The sequence below is a fragment of the Argiope bruennichi genome, chromosome X1 (genome assembly GCF_947563725.1).
Source record: "Argiope bruennichi chromosome X1, qqArgBrue1.1, whole genome shotgun sequence".
NCBI classification, from domain to species: domain Eukaryota; kingdom Metazoa; phylum Arthropoda; class Arachnida; order Araneae; family Araneidae; genus Argiope; species Argiope bruennichi.
This window is the reverse complement of record NC_079162.1, coordinates 126,513,911-126,536,632: the sequence shown is the minus strand read 5'-3', so window position 1 is coordinate 126,536,632 and position 22,722 is coordinate 126,513,911. Positions and strand designations below refer to the sequence as shown.

Below are 22,722 nucleotides of genomic sequence, written 5' to 3'. Positions count from 1 at the left end.
TAATATAACAATAATTTGTATACACACATATATAAATACTTTATAGTTTATTAAACGCTTTAAAATGATTTATTTGATTGATATAAATATGTTTGTTATCATTTATTTGTGACAAATTCTTCCCTACTTTTTGGTTTGATTTATATTTTGAAATACGTCATATTCCAAGGATTTCATTCAAAATTAAAATAAAATCTGTAAAGTAAATTTTTAGAGCCCCTTGGATCATTGATGCCTCAGAGTTACAGCCCAATTACCCTATTTAATAAGACGTCCCTAAGTGCACCAAACCCACATGCCATGACGAATCGAGTCTCGATCCTTCAGTCCTCCAAACCACCAGATTACCGCGGTTTTAGAATAATAAAGGAGAAAAAAAGACACCAAATCACTCCCTACTTATCTATACTACCCATATGAGGCTAGATTCTAAATACGTTACACAGGCTAAGTCTATCTTCTAGAACCACATTAACTTTCATGTAAAAATTTACTTGATTTTCTCATGTAGGAACACAATAAGCGATATGAAAAAAATTTTGAGTTGAGAAATCAATTTCTCGCATGACTTCACTTCATATAAATAATGTTAACAATAAAATTAAAAAGACTGATGTGCTAGGAATGTATTTAAAACCTAATGTCTGCCTTTGAAAGGCGAGACTTTATAAAAAATAACTGTTATAATGTTGAATCTTCATATATTTCAAATTTCCCGTTTATTCTATTATTAACGTTATAAAAAGTTAAGCATCAACCAAGGGAATAAAAATTACATTAGGAATTTTTGGATTTATTGAATGATTGAAAAATTAATATTTGTTTTAGATATATGTCAGGGTTATTGAAAAAATCTCTTCTATCTGAGCCACAGCCAGACGATGAAAGTGATGTCCAAACCAAACTCATTACATATCACATAGTTGTTTGAGATTCCCGACTTTTCACTAACACCAGTTATATTCACACTGTAAATCTTTAGTACATACACGGTTATAAGTCAAAGATTTAGGCTTAGTTTCTATTAAAAAAATGGTGCTGCGTCGCGATTTCAAGATTACCTGAATAAATGAAAACATAATCTTCATGCAATGTTTGATACTCTTCACAGAATATTTAACATGAAAACTGATATTCGGAAGGCTGACTCTGATTTCTTTAGATATAGGAAGTACCTTAACCCTTTCTGGGGCCATGGGAAGTATGCTTCCCACCAAATTCATCTAATATTTTTATGAAGGTATGTAGGTTAGAGTTAGTTCTGACACATTTTTCAATATGACAGAAACTTAGATGTTTCAGTTCCTTATCTCACACAAAAGGGAGTGTCTTGATTTGTCATTAAATTATTAATTAATTAATCAAATAAGCTAAACGGATCACTTCTTTTAAAGCTAATCTCAATTCTAAAAATATTTTAATGTACCATGATTAGAAAAAAATGGCCTTTTAAAGGGTTAAAGAATTGTAAATCAAAAATATATTCCGAATTAATTTTATATTTTTTATTTTAAAAATGAAATGAGTGCAAAATAACGAAGAAAAGCGGAGGTAGATCTATACAAATGATACGTGAATTAGATAGGTTGCGTATTATATCTTTATAAAGCAAAGATTATAAATGAAAAAGCAGTTCTACTGATTCGATAATATTCATTGAGAACCTGTGCAACAAATTCATGACTTTCTAGAAAACATCAAAGATATCATTGAAAACGTTAATTCCATGAATCAGATGAATTCACGATTACAGAATCAGTAAACACTACTTAATAACTGACTCCTCTACTCTCGAAGGGAAAAAAAAAAAAAAAAAAAAAAAAAAGACGGAGAATAGATGACTTTATATTGCCAGAAAGGATCAGAGCATTCATTTATGATTGCATCGGAATTACAAATTCTACTGCAGAAAGATATTTAGAATGCTCATTCTCAGAACTGGATGAATTAATGATGGCAGAACGAATGAAAGCATCAAATTATGGCATTATCGGGAACACAAATATTACTACTGTGGTAAATGAAAAAATAATATATCACTTGAATAAAATAAATATAAATGAAATGTTCTTCTTTAAAACACACACAAAAATTTTTTATACATACAAAAATTTCTTGGAACTTTATAATTGCTTTGGGAGTTTATCGGGATATGTACTTCTTTTTAGATACTACTTAGTAAGAAAGAAGAGTTAGCTAAAATTTTAGTTACAATTATAATCCAAACATTGTAAAGAAATGATATTTTGTGTCCTGCTTTGATAGGCTTTTTTGATAGGCTTTGAAGGCAATAAGATTAGGATAACAGCGGTAATGATAGAAAACTTGAGAAGTATCCTCTTTCTTGCATCTTGAGAATTTCAGATTGTGAAAATAAATGTTCATTTTTTTCTTTAATGGGAGATAAAATAATTTTTATGCCTAGTGGAAAATGCTTTACTTATTTTCGTGAATCAATATTCTTTGGGATTCCGAATCTTTCTTTTTTGGGGAGAGGGGAGGGGACCTCTAAATGGAAAAATTTTAGAAGTTTTGATTTGTTGAGCAACGAGATGCGTTAAAACAAACATTCATTTTGGCGGGGTTTTAAAAGTGGAATATGATATTGTTACATTTCCGGCAACCTTTGTACGCACTATTTAGAACACACAGTTCCTCTTCCTCCACATTTCTTTTATAATAAATGATAAACGAGCCAAGAAAGAAACCCTTTTTAATACACCAAACACAACATGTAAAATTTTTCTTGGGAAAATGTGGGAAATCGTGCCGATGAGTGCAGTCAAAAAGACTGTCCTTAATTCCCACATTGATCTTGGCGGAATTAGGAAGTAGAATAACACTATTGCTGTATTTCTTGTAACCTTGACGAAATCTATCATCCCCAAAGAAGAAAAAGAGAATGGTGATAATGAAAAGCGAACCGGTTTCCCCCTTGTAGCTAGTGGCTGTTGGGGAACCCATCGGAACAGAACTACTTTTTCTGCCGTACAAGCAGGTTACGGGCAAGGTAAGTGATTGGCTTAACACCTCCTTAAGAAATGACAGTTTGGATCTTCATATCTTTCGCTGTGATTGTGAAAGCCATGTAGAGGGACCAAATCTTCTCAAATTGGACTTTTTTTCAAGTGAAACTTTTATTTTTCGTGTACCGCTAAAAAAAAAACAACAATTAATTATTAAGATCTATTCATTATTTTAATATTTTCTTAAGGCTTGCTGCATTGTAGCAGTAAGTTTGGTTTTGCGATCAAGAAAAATGATGCATTTGTAGATATAGGATATTGTAAAAAAAAGATCTAAACAAGGTAGATTTATTCGTTAACTTTTATTATTGTCTAATCTAATTTTTCCTTTTAAAATGATGTCTTAGACCTTAAAAATAACGTTATAATTCATGAAATTTTTATTTTTAATGTGTTTTTTGAGTTAATTACAAAAGTTAATAAATTTTTTAAAGATAACAAAACTAGTAATGTTAACTCACCTATAAAAGCATCAGTTTCACGCAGATGCATAAAATTGGTTTCTTTTCAACGAAAATATTTCAAACTCGTGGAAAATCTTGCGTTTTAAGTGATAAGCAAAGTGTTATAGTGAACGAAGAAATAAAACATATTCATATCTGAATTTCTTGAATTTGTTTTTTTTAAATGTTTTATCAATGTACATTTTTGTTGGTAAGATAATGTTTTCGTTGTTTAAATTTCATTTTCTCGAAAACTTTTATGAAAGATGCTATATGCTATTTGAAGGAAAAATGCAATTTTCCTTTCGTATTTTAGATTTTGGTTAATGAGTGAAAAGAAAAGCTACTACAATTCTATTTCAGAAAATCTACTGCAATATAAAATAATGTAAACGAATATGTTTATTTCATTATATCTTATGCTTATATTATTATATCTTAGTTTGCTTTATTATATTTTATTATTTTATTGTATATTTATTATATTTTATTATTTTATTGTATCTTTATTATATTTATAGTTTATTATATCAGATAAAAGTTCAGAATTAATATCAAAAATTATTCACAAACTTATTTTTTTATAAAATATCGTTCTTTTCTATATTGAGAAAGCAACGCTAACTATAGGAATTAATTTTAAAAAAATGCCTTTTGAAATTAAAAACATAACTCTAAGATATTTTTAACTACTACATATATAGAAGAGAAACTAGAATTACTTGATGAGATCTAAGCGTGCTATTATTTTGAGTGGACTTTTTAATTAGTAGGTCGCAATCTCGAGTGTAAGCACTGAGCAAAATTTTAGAGTTGTGAAGGTTCTGATAGGGCTTTCTGATTTCTGCTTCCTCAATATTTCTGATCAAAATAGTTAAGAAAAGCATCTTTGTTTAAAAAGTTGCATTAAATTTCACTAAATAACTATTTTTATAAAATTTTTAATATATGTCACTTTATGATGCATTATTTTCTTATTTATTTCCATACATGGGAATGCTGTGGCATTTTTAAAGGAAATGAAATCGCGAACATTTTTTACTTCATAAATTGGTCACTAATGGGTTTGAGAATCCCTGGTTTAGATCATTTTTAAAAAATGGCTAAAAAATATCCGTTTCTTCTTTGAAAATTAGAGTATTATTCCATCATATATTATTATAATATAAGAGTTTTTCTCTATAGATCCTAATGTATTAAAGATTTTAACTCCGTAGTTGTCATCAAACATGTCATGTTTTAAAGCCCATATTATGTATGGAAGTGGGAGACTAGGTTCTGGGCTTGAGACATTGAAAATGTTTGACTGAACATATATAACTGATGGAAAGTTTTCAAAGACTTTCGTAACTTTTTTATTTTGCCACTAGATGCGCTGTAATATGTCTCAATAAATTCAGCACAGCCACATCGTCGTAGGTACAGGTTACCTCCAAGCTATACGAGAGACCGTTTTGAATTTAAAGGGCTTACTTAATCGCTTAAGGGCTTAAGTACTTAATCGTTCATCCTGCTTATTTACTAAATCACTGATTACGACTTGGGGCGAAAAAATTACATTATACCCCAGGAGCTTGCTAGCCTCGCTACGCCACTGCCAAAAATTGATTAAATATTTTAAGATTTTTAATTGAAGATTTTGCAATATCATCTAAATGTAATCTAAACTATATTTAGGATAGAAAATGAGAAATTCAAACTCGTTATAAACATAAAACTCTTACGAACACATTAAAAAAATTATTACTGTATAAAGACAATTAACATTCATTCTAGAACATTATACCAATGTCTTCCATTTTTATTGTCTCACATTTTTTTCTTTTAATTCTTTTTAAGGCCACTTCCAAAGACTAGAGCATTTCAAGAAATTTAACCATTAATCAGAAGGCGCATAGGTGGAAAATATTTGGAAGTTTTTCAGCTTTTAAAGCTCTGTTTTTATTTTATTTCAAGTATTAGAGAGACAGAAGATATTTTTCCAGAAATTTAAACTGTTTATACCACTCTATTTACGATTCAGTATGTACCTTTGTTAAAAAAAAAGCAAATTCTTTGAATTTCAGAGACAAACTGGTGAAATTATTCGATTTAGAATAATTTTCTCTGTTAGCGTAGATTAATCACATTTGAGAAAAGGTCTGTTTTCATATTTACTGCACGAACGTCACCCGATATTATTTAAGAGATTCAAGACATTTTTTCTTCCATTTAAGTTACGTTATAATCTTCAAAGGTTTAATAGACACATTTTTATTCATTTCTAATTAGAATTTAGAAGACATAAGTTACAAAAATGTTTGGGGTTGTTTCAAAGTAAAGCATGTAAAATGTAAATTGTTGTTAAAACATGCTTTCCTTGACTTATATGCTTCATGTCATGTTTAACTTTTGCAGTAGATAAATTTTTATACATTTCTTATTGGAATTTAGAAGGCATAACCTACAAAATTGTCTCAGGTCGTTTCAATAATGGCAAATTATGTAAAGTGTAAATTGTTTGTAAAACATGCATTCCCTGATTTATATGTTTCATGCCAAGTTTAACTTTTTAGTAGACACATTTTTATCCATTTCTAATTGGAATTTAGAAGACATAAGTTACAAAATTATATGAGGTCGTTTCAATGATGACAAAGTATGTAAATTTTGTTGGTAAAACATGCTTTCTTTGACTGATATACTTCATGAAATGTTTCAGCCTTTCATTTTTATAAAACTGATTATTATACAGGATGAGCGCAAAGCATTTCCTTGATTACAAAGCATAAGTATGAGATAACAGTTAAAGGCAGTATTACAAATTTTTTTTATCATTGCATTGCTCTTATTTTTTTTTCTAGTGACGCCGCTAATTCATTCATCTAACAGTGTATGTAAGTTTAAATTTTGATGAAACGGAGTTGATGAGAGAAAAGATGCAGTTTATGATATGAAACCAGCTATTTATATTCAAATGGAGTTTAAACGTTGTTGCGCATGTTTGCTACACCAGTTCCCGATATTCAAGCATTGAAGGTCAGAATAACACATGCTGCGTAATAAATATTGAACAACATTTGTTAAATATAGCACCTTGACATTTTTTCTAATTAGGAAGGAAGTACACGTTGAAATTTGCTGAGGTTTATTCATAAATTTAATCCAGATATTCACAATTTATAAAAAAACACGTGTCTAAGAATAGTAGTTTTCGAGCAATGAATTTTTACTTTCTCGAATACGAAATATAGATAAAGTATTATAATTGCCAAAAAAAATTCGAACTCGAGATTTTTACGAATCGCCACGTTTTAGACCTTCCTGAGTTCGAAAAACACATTTTTGGCATTATGTCTGTCTATGACAAAGATAACTCAGACACGCTTTGAGCTAGATAGATGAAATTTGATATGTGGTCTAAACATCAAATTTGAAGATTCCTATCAAGTTTTGTGACAGATCTATTCAGAGAAAGTCTGTCTGTACGACTGTTCGAATATAAGTTAACACGATAACTATAAAACGAAGATTTAGACATTTATCAAAATTTGGACCAGATCCAACGTGGAGTTGGAACTTCTGTCAATCTGCTTTCAGAAGCCTGTAAAAGCGATCACCTGAAAACGCAATAACTTAAATATATATAAAAAATTATGTGATTTTGTGACTGTAATTATAATTCTGGATCCTATTTTGGTTTCAGTATTTAAAATACAATTCACCTTTATTATAGAAAATGTAAGAGCTTTTTGGAGAGATCCACCCATCCCCCCTTGTTTAAATTAGTGTAAGATTTCATGATTATCCTGTAAATACTTGTCTGATTAATTGATGAAACGTTTAGCGGCTCTCATAACATGTACCTATAACTAAGAAAAAAGAAACTTTCGATTTTATTATTCTGGAGAATAATTTGATACATGGATAGAAAAATTTTTCGTCGGAAAGGGTTTAAAATTGACCTGCTAATATAATTTATTATAAAACTAGAAAAACATTAAAAAAATATTTTTTTAAGCTTTAATATTAACCATGAATGAAGTTGTCATATATATATCACTGCATTTCTAAAAGCAATACATTACTATAATTGTAATCTTTTTAATGGCTGTAAAATTTCTATAAATTTCTATAAGTAAGAGGCAAACAGGACAGGACCTCTAAACAGAGATTAGTGATGGATAAGTTATGCATTGCAAACAGGACAGAGCAATGCATAACTTACCCACCACTCATTTAGAGAACTTGCTGCAAATAAGTCCGCATTCCGTAGCGTAGTTTTTAGAAGTATTTATGTCCAACCAAATGATAATTTTTAAAAGAAATTTTGTAAGATTAAGTTAAATTCTGGTTAAGTGACTTTCTTGTCGAAAAGCAAATTGTCAATGGCTTTAAAAAATCCCGTACCGTATATATTTTTAACGAAAGCTCATGTTTTGTCAGAATGAATGCTGTCAATTTAAGTGATAATGCAGCAATTTTAAGAAAGGTTTTTGTTATTTATAATCAATCCACAATTTTCTCTTTAAGCTTTATAAAGAAGGAGTTTTAATAAGAATAGCAAACAATAGTAATATTGGCTAATAACTCTATCATTGAATTTCACCTTCCTTCTCATGGTTTTCTGAATTAGTATGAGAGCTGAAATGCTCTTGGTCAAATGTCATATCCCAAATAGTCATCCTATCATCTTTCATAATTCCATTGGAGTATTTTGATTGATAAAGTATTTTAAACACATAATAAACACATTAGGATATCATTATCACAGTAGCATACCATTAGAAAGTACAAATTTCATACGTTTTTGAATCCTCCCTTGAAATGTTTAACCTTTCTTTTCATGATAATGGGCATTTCCGTCATAACATTTAGTGAACAAAAAATTGTACTCAAAACAGGTGTAATGTAAATTGGTTATTGCTGGTAACTTTTTTCAAGATTATTGCGCAATAAGGAACGCAGCTGTAAAAAAAATCAAATGTCACAATCGTTATAGCGGGTTGCAACTTGTCATTCCATTGTTTGTTATAGTTGGATTGGACGTGCGATTTCTTGAATATTTTTTTATAAATAATCTGAGACTTTTTTGCTATTAAAAGCCATAATGAGGGGAGAAATTTAGAAGAGAGGGACATTGAAGATTTTGTACTTAACTTAACATGTAAATTTGCATCATGATGGATATTTCAATTATACTGTTTTTTAATTATCTTACATTATATATTCATATTAGGATTTTTTAAAGACATTTTTCCTTTAATCTAGATCATGAATTATATCACCCTGATTTATTTCACAAAAAAAAAAAAAAAAATCATGCAAAGAAGGGTTAAGCATTAGTCATTTTGAAGTGAAATTCGATGTTGTGTTATGAATGAAATGTAGATGTTTGATAAAATTGAATGAAGCCAAACTTTCTGATCCTTACACAAGCAAAATTAATTTGTGCTTTGAGAAAATACCATTGTAAACTTATACACTTCTTGTTTAAAGGAGAAATATTTTTCACCGACCGTAGGGTATTTATTCTATCGCTTTATTTGTATTTTGATACAAAGCAACTTTCTACTCTTATAACCTTGAACATTTGGATCCTTTGGCAAAATTTGAAGATCAGTTGTGAGAGCATAATGACCTATTTTTATTCATGTAAAATGAATGCTGTTTTAAATAAAGGAGTATTTTCAAATTATTTTTATATATACTCAGAAAATTTCTACATTTATTCCATTCTGGGGGAAGTTTATAACAATGTGAGTAGTATTTGTCTTGAGTTTGTGCAAAAGATTGAATTACTTTTATATGTTTACATTGATTTTAATATTTATTGCCTATTTCAAAAATTTCGAAACTTAATTATAATCGAATTTTGAAACAAATTCATTGAATCCTTTGTAAAGTACTTCATCTTATTAATTAGTCAAAAAATTAAAAGAAGTCTTTTAATTCCAAAATTGTTTGTTAAAAAAATGCACCCGTGTTCTGGAAAATGCATTTAAATATATACACAGTTTGATTTTATCTTTCAGAGCTTTTGTATTATAAGGATAATTAGTATTTATTCCATCACTTTATTTGTATTTTGATGCAAAAACAGTTTTATACACTAATAACCTTGATTATTTGGATACTTTTTTTTGCAAATAAATTAGAATATAAATTAGTCAATCAATGAGACGTCACATAACAAAACGGTAAACTTTTGCAGACAAGGCTATAAGACAGACTTCTTGATTGCTGACGCAATAATTTTTCGGAAATCATTACAATAATTCTTAAAACGTAATAAATGGGAAGTTAAACAAGATAGAAAAATAAATAATCGAATAGAACTATAAATTGAGGAACTGATATGGTAAAATTTCTTATATTATTAAAAGTGATACAATAATTCTAATAAAATTATATAATCAATATATTAAAATTAGCTTAATGTTTAAGCTTTACCTGAAACTCATGCTGATCACATTTCCTGGGAAGAATCACTTTTATATCTTGCATACATTTAATTTATCACTTTTGATTTCTCACTCAGTTGAAACGCTTTTTTTTTTGTTCTTTGATTAAAAATATTTCTAACTTTTAGTTCAATTACATTTATTTGTTGTATTGTTCAAAATAAGTCTTCCTCGTTTGTGACAGAAATGCATTAATATTTTCACAATCAGATTTTTTGAATTATTTGAAAGTTATAAAAGTAAAGTGAAGCATTTTTTGCATTCTTTAATCAAAACAGCAAACTGAAATTTCAATTAACGAATCTAGTAGAATTTCTTGAAATTGTTAAATAAATGTTGGTTAAATTAATGGAGGTTGAAAATTTGATTTGAAGTTGTGAGTGAAGTTTGTGGTTGGGAATTGTATGCCTTTTTGAATTCTAACTTAGAATATTTTTATTTATTATTACTATTATTATATTTTTAATTTTACTTATGAATTTTTGTGTTGATTATGATTGCAATCATTTTCTGAGTGACACAGTTCTAAGAACCCTAAATAGAGAGATAAGATGAGTAAGTGGCTGACTCATTTGATAAAGCTCGTGTAATCGATTTTTTTAGTTGAACGGTTTATAGTAAGACACTGAAAGCAACTGTTTGACAATGTCAACTTGCGCATTTAAAGATATAAAAACTTAAAGAATAAATAAATTAATGATTTTTGTTGGTGGTTAATATAGTTCTTTTCTCATTTCATCCAAATACGAAAAAAAAAAAAAGTGGGACTTTTGAGTTCTGAAAAGTTTGAATAACAAATAAGTATACGAACAGAATATTCAAATATGAGGAAGCAGATTTAACTTTGTTGTTTTAAAGCGTCATAAGAGAATTCTTTTCTTAAATAATTGGGTAATTTTAAAGAAACCGGAATTTTTTCGACATACATTCAAATGAATGCAACAAATGATAAACTCTTGTCAAATACTATAAAATAAGCTTTTTTCCTCTTCATGCCACCGTTCTTTACCACATGAATGACATTCGATCTACAATTTGAGGAACTAATTTACATTTTAAAACCTTGCAAATGTTTTCATTCTTTTTAAAAAAAGAAAGGTTGTTTTTAAGAAAGAAAGTTTTACCTGGAGCAATATTTCGAGAAAATTATTTTGAATTCGGTGACGAACTGTAATGTGAATTATTTGCTTTGGTTTCGTATGTTTGTAGTTTTGATTGTTTTCATATGTGGTTAGTATTCTGGTTTTAAATTATATCGCATACAATATATTAAGGAAATTATTTTGATTATTTTATACATTTTAAAATTAAAAACGGACATATTGAAATTTTAAAATGATGCAGGAGTTGCAAATTCAATCGAAGATGAATTTATTTCACTCTAAAGTCAGATATTCACAATCTCTCTACATTAAGCGAATGTAGTTTTGGCCCTCCACTCCATTCTAACAAAAATAGAGATTTATTTTTATTATTATTTTTTTTTATAAAAGCATAAAAAAATATTTTTCACTTGTAAAAACGATCGTGTTTTTGGAATCTCCATGAAACGAAGTTAGTTGAAAGGGGAGAAGAGGGGGCTCAAAACAGTTTACTATGAACAATGAATTTTCTGTTATTTTAACTTACTAAAAATGCATTTAATAATAATATTTTCTAGGTGAATTTCTTTTTAAGTTGTTATTTACGTTTAAACTATCTTTATTTGTCTCTGCTTTTTTCATGTTCTTAAAGATAGAGTTTTAAAACAGTATCACTCAGTCAAAATTTCACTCATTTTGAAATTTTGTTCACTTGTTTATTCTCGACGGCAATATACCATTTTAATATTTTCAGTAATAAATTGATTTCATTAATTTTCATTCCATATGAGTTCCGTCGATTGCGTAATCTGGTAGTTAATTTTAAAAAAAGTTTTTTTTCCAAGATTACATTATATTTTTAATAAAAAAAAATTATAAATTAAGGATTGATGGACATGGCACTATTCCACGGAAAAGCAGCTTTCAGCTTTTTTGGAATGGATTTTATCATTCTTGGCATCGATGAAAATTTGCAATAAAAATTTTGTTAGTGTGTTGGAAGAAGGAGAGTTGTGCACGCAAGTAACAAGCACATAGACAAAACTGCGCGTTTTGCAAAATTTCGAATTCATAAGATACTGCTTAATCCTACAGAAAGCCGTTCAGAGTCCGAGTGACGCACGGGAGAAGTGGAGGGGAGGGGGAGGTTTGGCGAGTTTTGAAATTAAATTTCAATATTGGGAGGAATGCCAGAGGGGTGTATTCTTTTCTTTCTAGCTTTTCGTTTTATCCAGTCAGGAAATATCTTGAATGAAGGGGAGCAACGGTTCTCAATTTTGAGCGTACGAGAAAAAGACTGTTAGCTCTCTGGGAAGATAACAATTTCGATCTTTTTTTAACATTATTTTGCTTTTTTTAATTATTTAGATTTCAATTTGTTAGTTTTTGTTCCTTTACATCAGGTTGACTGTTATCGTTTCAGACAGTTTGGAATTGCGGGACACTGATGAAAACGGAAGAAGGGATAGAATCCTATCCCCTCTTCTTAGTCTCTAGGATTCTTTGTAACTGTCTCGAAAAAACACATCAATTTAAAACTTGATGGAAAAGAAACTAGTATATCTGTTCAAGAAAATATATAAGAAAAAGTTGATGTCAGTGCAAAAGTGTTTTGCATTCTTTGCAATAATTTTATTTTTTATGATAATAGAAGGTTTGGTGCAATAGCCGACCCTGAAAAACCAGGAAGCACACGAAGAAGGTGTCTACAAAGAAAACGATTCTTTATCTATGTCTATCTGATTCTATCTCTATTCTTTATCATGCAATTCTTTTTCCGAGCCGTTTATCATTTTCAGCAGCAGCAACAGCTCTTTTTATGATAGAGCTTCAGTGGCTGAATCCTTAATTATGAGTGTTATTGCGGAACATAATTTGTTGTTTTCAATGTCTGCCGTTCTGGGAAAGGTTAGCAAGGACTTATTTGAAAATAAAAAATGTTTTTAATCATTTATAATTACACAAAAATTGTGCATCCTACAGAATGAAATTTGATGACTCCAAAATATTTTTGCAAAACCTTGAAGAATTTATAAGCAATAAAATTTTCATTGAATTTAGATGAAGCTACAATCAATGATACTATGAGAGTACTTTCACTATTGGCAAGTTATTTTTCCCTTCTGTAAATAGAACTGTGCTAGAACATCAGATTTCTCTAAATGTCGTAACTATAAATTTGGAAAACATCTTGAAAGGAATTTTAAGATTTTTGAAAATAACAAAATTCTCTGGGAAAATCTTATATATATTTTCCTGGGATCTTTCTCAGAGTTATTAAAGGGAGAAAAGAGGAAATAGGATAAAAAATGCCCCTTATTTATTGGATATTCATGGTGATTCATAACCACAATTCCAGCAGAAACTTTTGTTTGCTTTTTGATTGTTGGCTTGAAAACATAATGAAATTGCCCTTCTTTGCATGATTTTTTTCTGTTTTTGTGAAATAAATAAGGGTGATATAGTTCATGTTCTAGATTAAAGGAAATATGTTTTAAAAAATTCCTAGTATTACTATATAAAATAAAATAATAAGCATGATGGAAATATTTATATGTTAAGCTCAGTACAAAATGTCCCTCTCTTCTAAATTTATCCACTTATTATCGGTTTTATTAGCAAAATAATAATAATAATAATAATAATAATAATAATCTCAGATTAGTAATAAAAATATTCAAGAGATCGCACGTTTCTTCCAACTACAACAAACAACGGTATGACGAGTTGGTATGACAAACCCTCTATAATAATTGTGACAATTAATTTTTTTTGGCAACTACGTTCCTTATGACGCAATAGTCGTGAAAAAAGTTGTCAGCAACAACGAATTTACAGTACACCTATTTTGAGTACATTTTTTCGTTCACTAAATGTTTTGTTGGAAGTTTTCGCCATCATGCAAAGAAGGGTTAATGATACGAAAGGGTCAGTGACATTGTAAAATGACTTCTTGAAATACGTTCCATATTAATTTTATAATACATTCTGTAATAAATGTCATTTTTCATCGTTAAATGTCAAGTTACAATGCTACAACGAGCAAATGAAACTGAATTGAAGCTCCGACTCATATGTTTTACTCATTTCCCAGTAGCAGAGATAAACTATGTAGTTTCTACAATATATTCTAACCACAAAAATGTTGATTCAGAACATAAGGCAAAAATGAAGAAAAAGCTGAAGAAATTAACATTAAAAAATATAATTGAAAACGGAAAGGGAAGAAAAGATAAAGTAATCCAGAAGTTATTTTACTGTAGGAGAAAGACGCTCGTAAATCTCCATTTTTATGTTTCGCATGCTTCAGTCTAAACAACAGCTTAGGCATAAACTGTCTGAAGAACAAAGACAGATATTTGTTGATTTTTTTTTTATCTTTCTTTATGAAGCAGGAACTGTTGCGAAATAAAACCTCAAAAGCCCTTTTAAACGTTGATGTAATGAATGATGGGAATCATATAGGTTTGAGTAAAATGTTTATTGACTCTTGAACTCTATCATATTAAATGGTCCTAATGGTTGTATATAAAGGAAGAATATCTTTATAAAGTTAGAAAAGCGTATGCAAACTTTGCCGATTATTTTAAAAAGAAATTATCTATGGGAAGTCCTTTATTAAATCGCATCTCCTCAACTGATCCACCTGTTAGAGGAAAGCGGTTCCACTTAAGAGGCTACAGTAGTTGCTATTTTTTTAATATATAATGTGTCCCATCCTCAGTGCGTGTCAATGTTTTACAAGCACTAAAAATAAAGAAGCTTATACCCTGGAGATTGATCAGCATCAAGTTGATTTAAAACTGCCGTTTCTTGTTGCAGATTCAGGTAAACTTATTCCCATAGACACTTTGTAGTCTAAATTATTCACCGAGGAAAAATTACATCCACTAAGATGGTAAAAGCTGTAATTGGTAATTTTCATAGTCTCTAGTTGGCAACGTATTCAAGGCTATATCAGACCTAACAGATAAAAGATTAAGAATATTGAAACATATTCTTACATATAGAATATTAAGAAGATTGAAACATATTCTTCGATTAAGACAGTAAAATACAAAATGATGGATAACAAAAAATCTATTGTTTACAAAAGAAAAAAAAGTGCGGTTTTTTTTTTTTTTTTTTTTTTTTTTTTTTTTTTTTTTTTTTTGCAAAATGCTAATGATAGTAGCTTGTGTAAAAATTGACAATTCCCGGGAAAATGTCATCAGGACGAACTTGTTCCCAAAAATACAACAGACGAGAAAAAAGAAATAAAGAACACCCAATCAAAGACAGAAAGATATAAAAAAATATTTGAAAATGGAGGAAAATAGTAGATTGAAACATAAAAAAAGATTGAGTTTTTGACTAAAAAATAATTAAGAAAACCATAAAGATAATATATAATAAACAAAGTTTTTACATGTCCGTATTTTTTAGTGAGATGCAGATGTTTCTTTTGTTTAATTTTTTTATAGTTTTTAATACAGTTTTTGTTTTAACGAAATTTTTTATGTAAGCAATTTATTTTTAATCCATTAATTTTCTTATAAAGAATAATTTTACAATATTTTTAATATCACAAGCACTTTTTGTGTATCTTTATTCTATCGTTCAATTAATCAAACTTATTTTATTTCTCCGTGTTGGCATGATTTATTATTTAGTCCAGTTTTTCAGTTTTTTTCCCTTGTTTGTTTCATGTCTGTGTCATATATGAAAGTAGGAAATAATAATAAAAAAAATCTGACACATACTACATTAATAAAAATTAAATTAAAAATTTTAATTAAATTTATTAAAATACAAGAAGAATTGAGAATTAACAGAAATTCGATGTTGTTTATAAGAAAAGGTTTGGATTTGTATTTTAATAGTTGTGCATAAATTCTAAAGTACTATAATGTTTTAGATAATATTTGAATCTGTATCACCAATTTATTTATTCGCAAGATTATAGGAAATGTACTTTCATTTAAATTATTACTTTTTCTTTCTCTACTCTCTGCTGTTTTCATTATTCCTTTTTTTGCAAATAATTCCTTTATTTATATGGAATACGCTTTGATATATTGTGAAATTTGCGTTAAAATCGCTATTAATTGAATGCATTTTTGGGTAAGTCACATATATGTTTCAGGATTAATAACATTGTGTTCTAATGTAGGTAAAATGACTTCTTCATTCTAATTAGTGAAAATTTTTCATATGTCTTATCTTAATTTTCTCCTTTAATAGGGTATTTAAAAATAATTTAAAATTTAATATAAAAATAAGAATAATGTTTACACACTTTTTTTAATTTTACGAAATTTTTCATATGTCTTATCTTAATTTTCTCCTTCAATAGGATATTTAAAAATGATTTAGAATTAAGTCTAAAAATAAGAATAATGTTTACACGCTTTTTTAAGTTGTACGGAAGAAGCATGCAATAAATGTTTTGTGTCTTATTATTTACTTTTTTTTAATAGTAATTGGTTATTTATTTTCGAGATCAAAATTGATTCGTATTTATTTCAGTAACTATAATTTTAAAATGGCATACGTCTTCACATTATTACTTTATGAATTCAAATTTTCAGCTATACATTATGTTGTTGAAACTGAATAAGGACATTGAGACAAAAATTAACAAATTTATTTTGATTCTCTTTTTTTTTTAGTTTTTACTTTACAAGTATTTATGAAGTATAAATTATTTATTATTGAATCAATGCATCTTATTTCAATCAGGATGAAGTCAATGTATGATATAAAATAAAAGAGTTTTAAAATACCTCTCCATTATATATATCTTGCTGTGCTTTTCAATATCATGTTCTCTCACTTACTTGCACAATTTTATAGTCGATATCACTCAAAACTGCGTGATTTGCTCTCTCAAAATTTCTAAAGAAATTCTAATTTAATCTTGAAGCTAAGGATAATTTTTTCAGATAGTTAAAGATAGTTTTACTTAAAATGTTTGTAGCATTTTAAGTCCTTTTATTAGTAGATTTATAGGAAGAGCACGTGAAGGTTTAAAAGTGTTTTTCCTTACCTTTTATGCACCAAGAAATCTTTCCTTTATATTATTATAGCTAAAATTCTGATCTGAAGTAAAAGAAAATCTTAACAATACGATAACAGATTAACAAATGCCATTAAAAAAGTAGTAATATAATGAAATACTGTCTTTGGAATAATTCAAAAAGACCCGTAAATACTCGAAGCTGAATCCACTTCAAAAGTACTGAATGAGCCTTTTTGTAAATAATATAAAATTCTGTTCTCATCTAGTATAATTGATAAATTCAACAGATGAGTTCAAGAACAAATGATTTTTTTCAGAAAGATGCAGACATTGAAGTGAAGTAAAGAGTAATCAGAAATTTAAAGCACCTAATTATGGCAATGAGCATAAGCACTCTGCTCTTTAGAGCACTTCAAAACTTGCCTGAAAAATTTTGATAAATACTTCAATCGATGCTTTAATTTTTCCTTTTATATTTTACCAAACAAAGTATCTTAACTGCGTATAATGTGGAAACATTGCAGTAAAAATTGGATTTTCAATCTGAATGAGTGAATCTTATTTTTCAGTGCCATATTATAATGGGACAAATAAGATAGATGAGAATGAATAAATAAAATTTAAAAAATTAGTTGTTCATATCTTTTTTATTTAAATGACAAAAAATGTTCAATACTTTTTATTTCAATAAAATGCCGCATTTTTTGTTATGACATTAACTTCTTTATGTTGCATATTTTTGTAATAAATAAAATCAATAAAAAATTATTAAGAAAGCTGCTTTAAAGTGTTAATGCTTTGCTAGTTTCACAAACGAGTTCAAAACAAAGCAGTCTCCCTCTTTTACTTTGAATGCGAAGTTTTCTCATGTGTTACAACGCACCCCTGACAAAGTTTGAAAATGCAAATGAATGAGTGTCCCTTCTTTGAGAGAGCTTGCGACAATTTTTATGTTATCTATTTTACGTGGTCTTTTTTCTTACTAATTTCTTGAAATAAACATGGAAATTTGTTTTTAATTTCTGTTCATATAATTCTGTGTTACGAATTAATAAATTTAAATTTTGTCATTTAAGCCTGTTTTCATGTAAGTAAATAGAATACGGCTTTTTTACATGATAAAGAAAGTATATGAAAAATCATGGTAAACTATTATTATAATTTTTTTGTAATATTAAAAGAAGTGAATAATTTAACGAATAAATGTCAAAAGTTCAAATGTAATTTGATATATCTCTTCAAATTTCGTTAATTCATGCGCTCCTGATGAACTTCAATAATTCTATGATTTCTAGATTGCTAAAAATGTCAAAATATTAGTTCATGGCTACTTCAGTATTAATATACAGTAGACAGATCTTTGGGTTTTAGAAGCCATTTAAGTTTGGTGTTTTTTTTTTTAACAAATAATTGTTTTTTCGAATGTGTTTGTTATTTAGAATGTCCATAGGTATTGCAAAATGTTACACGTATTAAGTATTTATTTAAAAAATAAATGACAGAATGTGTATGAAAATATGATTTTTATGTTTTTCAATTTGCCCTCATTTTGTTTTTAATGCCTATTCGAAAGAAATTCTGAAATTAATTTGTTCTTTTAATACAGTATTGAAGGAATAATCTGTTTTTGGAAAAATAAAAAAAAAATCTCCCGCTCATATCTTCAAAATCTTGGATTCTTACTTTTATACTCAATTTTCAGTAAAACTTTGAATGCCAATCAATTTTGATTTTTTGATGCCTGACAGTTTCGATAAAGTGAGTTGGTGCAATTTCATTGGCTCTTTAAATCACTACTCACTGCGGTACATGACTTGAAAAATCTTTGAAAGTAGAGAAGGTGAAATATGTTTGAAGAAGCAGAGAGCATTGAATTTTGTATCAAAAACAACACAAATAAAATTTATTTAAGACTCCTTTATTTAGAAATTTCATACTATGTTTTCTAAATCACTACATCGATTTTGTCTTTGGCACACGTAGTTTTAATTCGATTGATATTTTTTATATACTGTACAGGATATTGGGCAAAGACTGCAATCAATGCATGTTTGTAGATAAATTTTTTTGTTCAATCATTTTTTTCATTATCATAGGTTTTCAGAATTTTTCTTTTGAACCAACACATTTTAAACTCTAAAATGTTTTCTTCAATGAGTGAAAATATTTTCTAGAAAATTTATGATTCTCCTTCTTTATTAAAAAGTTAAAGCTTTCAGTTTATATAAAGAAATTTTTCAGAAAAATTGTGAAAGTTGTTTTTTTATTTTCATAATTGGGCAATCATTTTCAAAATTCTATAAGATTTAATAATCGTCGATGGTTTTTGACTCAGAATTCCAGATCTGATTTATTAAAATAATTTTGCAATTTTTTAGCTTTTTTATTTTTCGACTAGGATTTAGATAATTTCAATAGAACAAGTTTTACTAATTTCGCAAGCTCTAATTTTTGCAGAATTTCGCTCTTGAGGTCCTAACAGCAGTTTTCTTCCTAGCTGCAGTTTAGATTATACTCTTCGTTATGATGTTTTTTCTACTAAAAGCACAATATACAGTTTGAATTTTGCAAAATAGTCGATGAATTCTGTTTTAACACCCAAATTCTCTAAGATGACTCTTACTTTTTCTTGTGCTACTACTTATCAACTGTTAACCGTTGCTATATACAATTTTACAATGCCATTTACTATACAATTTTTTTTTACAACAATATACAATTTTTTTACAACTATTATTAATATACAATTTACTTTTTAAAGAATTGTGTTAAAGTTTATTTTTAGAAATTTGGAAAAAGAAAGGAAAATATTTTTCGGTTATTTCTAATAATAAACAATTTTAAAAGTGAAACCGAATCAAGTAAAAAAAATAAAAAAATTAAGGGATTGATCAAGAATTTTTTTGCAGAATTTAACAGTAATAATCTTTTAAAATTTTCTATGCATCCATCATATTTTACAAAGAAAGCACTGAAAGTGCAATTATACTTGTAAAAGCAGTTTAGAAATAAACTAAAGTGCACTTTTTTCTTACAGTTGCTGAAAATATGAAGATCCATGCAGTGATTATCATTTTTATGATTGTATTTGCTGACGGTAACATCCGTAATAGTCCATACATTCAAGACGTGCAAACAATAATACGAAATTCCAATGAACTGGGCTTTAAAGTGCTATCAAATTTGGAAAAAACAACAAATGTCTTTCTCTCACCATTAAGTATTGCGATGTCTATGGGTCTCGTGTATTCAGGGGCAAAAAATACGACAGCTGATGAAATACAAACAGCCATGCAGTTTCCTCTGGCTGTCAACGATGCGTTTAAAACCATATTAGATTTTGTGAAACCACCAGAAGGGAAAGTTCCCGCACCTTCTCCTTATCAAATGGAAATGGCTAATGCGATGCTTGTTGATAGAGATTTTAATATCTTGCAATCTTACAAAGATCTAAGTAGAGATTATTTCGATGTCGCAGTGGAAAGTGTAAGTTTTTCTCTTCACCCAGAAGCTGCTGTAGATTCTGTGAATGGGTGGGTAGCTTGGAAAACAAACAATAAAATTACAAAAGTTCTTCAAGAACCACTGGATCCTTTGACAAAATTATTCCTTATGAATGTAATATACTTCAAGGGAACTTGGAAGACTAAATTCGATCAAAGATTAACCATGCCAGACACATTTTACAACGATGGACGTATACCAAAGACAGTACCAATGATGAGACTAAAAAGAAAACTGAGGTATGGGTTTGATAGAAGACTTCAAAGTCAAGTATTAGAATTACCTTTTGCAGGCGATAGAATACAGATGCTCATTTTGCTTCCAGAGAGACGAGATGGCTTATCAGATATGGAATCTACGTTGTCAAATGATATACTGACAAGTCTTCCCTTGAATTTGCGAGAAGTGCCTGTTCAAGTTACTTTACCGAGATTCAGTCTATCCGAGGAATACGATCTCATCCCACTTATGAAGTTACTAGGTGTCCATACTGCCTTTGATGCCAGTTTAGCAGATCTAACTGGAATTAGTTCCAGACAAGGCTTGTACATTTCCAAAGTGCTCCACAAGTGTGCCGTACAAGTAAATGAAGAAGGAGGGGAGGCTGCTGCTGTGACTGGGGTGTCTGCTGGAGTACGGACTGGAGGTCCGCTTGTTCCTCTTTTTACTGCTGATCATCCCTTTTTATTTTTCATACAGGACCGGCAATTAAATTCAACACTTTTTATGGGAAGGGTAACTAATTTATAGAAAAATTTTGATATATGTAACTCTCAAAACGTTTTTTAAACTGCAGTGCTTCTTTTGAATTTTGTATCACTTTATTAATCATTCTGAATTCATTCCATTTTTTTATCCCTACTTCATCATAAACAAAGCGCGAAATGCTATTTCTTTGGATAATATTTAAAAACATTAAATCAAATTGTGCAATAAATTCCTTTTCATAAATTTGCTGTTGATCGGCAAATGTATATTATTAGCAACAAAGTATTTATTGTCTGAATTTCTATATAACTGCATCATGTTTTTGTCACATTTTGAATTGCAAGCCATTTATTTATAATTGTTGATTTTTTTTATTCAAATAGAAGAATAAAATATTGTATTGTTTAAGGAATAAAATTTTTGTATCGGTAGTGTGTCTATCATTAAATTTTTTTACTTACTTTATATTGCAGAATTTTATCCTATTAGAACGAAACAGAAAAACGACTGCATTAGACCAAAATTTTTAGCAACTGTAAAAAATCTTACCAGTCTTCTATAAGCGTATATACCAAGAGGCTCAGGTAAAACAATGATAAAACAGTGTTTAGCCAATTTTCAAATAACATGAGCTTGGATTGGGTATTCTAGTGATTTATTTTAAAGTTGTTTTTTGTTTATTTCAATTATTATTTTTACTAAATAGGGTGGGAAAAAAGAAAAGGTGATGAAAAAATCAAAACTATGTAAATGTGCAACGATGTTTTTTAGGATTTAAAATCCTTTTAGTAAATTTCAACAGCTAGGCTTCGATAACCTATAGCAATTTATACTATAACCTATAGTATAAATTACTGTTTATATATTAGAAAATATATTAAAATGAATATTTACATTAATTATTTGCGTTTCTCTGGTTGACTTCAACACTATTATAAGAAATAAAAAAAATATAGACAACCATAAAAATTTTAAAAGAGGTTATACTGTGAATTGGCAACATATTTTAAAATTCTATTTTCATATTAGAATAAAAATCAGTGAATCAGAAAAATTATAAACTTGAAATGAGTCACTTTAAAAATTCAGCAACTTTCGTTTGAAAGCAGAACTTCTGATTGACGAGAATTTGCTGCTCTGAAGCTAAAGTTTTTTATTCTTTTAAGTTGTTACGACAAAAATATTCGATATTAAGAATAATTCATTTAAGATATTAACAAGATGAAAGAATTATTTTCAAGTTTTTTCACCTCGGGGCTTGTTTCATGTAATTGTAATGGAAGTTTTCATGTACATACTGTCATGCTCATATTTTTGTGTGAAATTTTGTAGTTTTTGGATTCGTTGTATTGTAGATCAACGCTTATAAGCAGAATATCTAGCAAACTGCATTACAAATTACGAGAAAATCAGGTTATTTTCTGTATAGAATAAATCAAGGTATTTTCTGCGTGAATTGCTAAATGTGCTTTATACAGCATGAACCGTTATAATGATAACAAAATTTAGGTAGGA

General features: G+C 28.5%; 1 protein-coding gene across 1 annotated transcript; it reads left to right on the top strand.

Moving 5' to 3' along the window:
• The first annotated feature begins 2,836 nt into the window (after positions 1–2,836).
• LOC129959000 (intracellular coagulation inhibitor 1-like) lies at positions 2,837–21,638 on the top strand. The gene is made up of 2 exons (XM_056071766.1): positions 2,837–3,010; positions 20,033–21,638. The coding sequence occupies exon 2, from the start codon at positions 20,044–20,046 to the stop codon at positions 21,247–21,249; it is 1,206 nt and encodes a 401-aa protein (XP_055927741.1). The 5' UTR covers positions 2,837–3,010; positions 20,033–20,043; the 3' UTR covers positions 21,250–21,638.
• Positions 21,639–22,722: the final 1,084 nt, after the last annotated feature.

Excerpts from the sequence above, each read along its gene's own strand:
- LOC129959000 (XM_056071766.1), top strand. The coding sequence starts at position 20,044 with ATGAAGATCCATGCAGTGATTATCATTTTTATGATTGTATTTGCTGAC.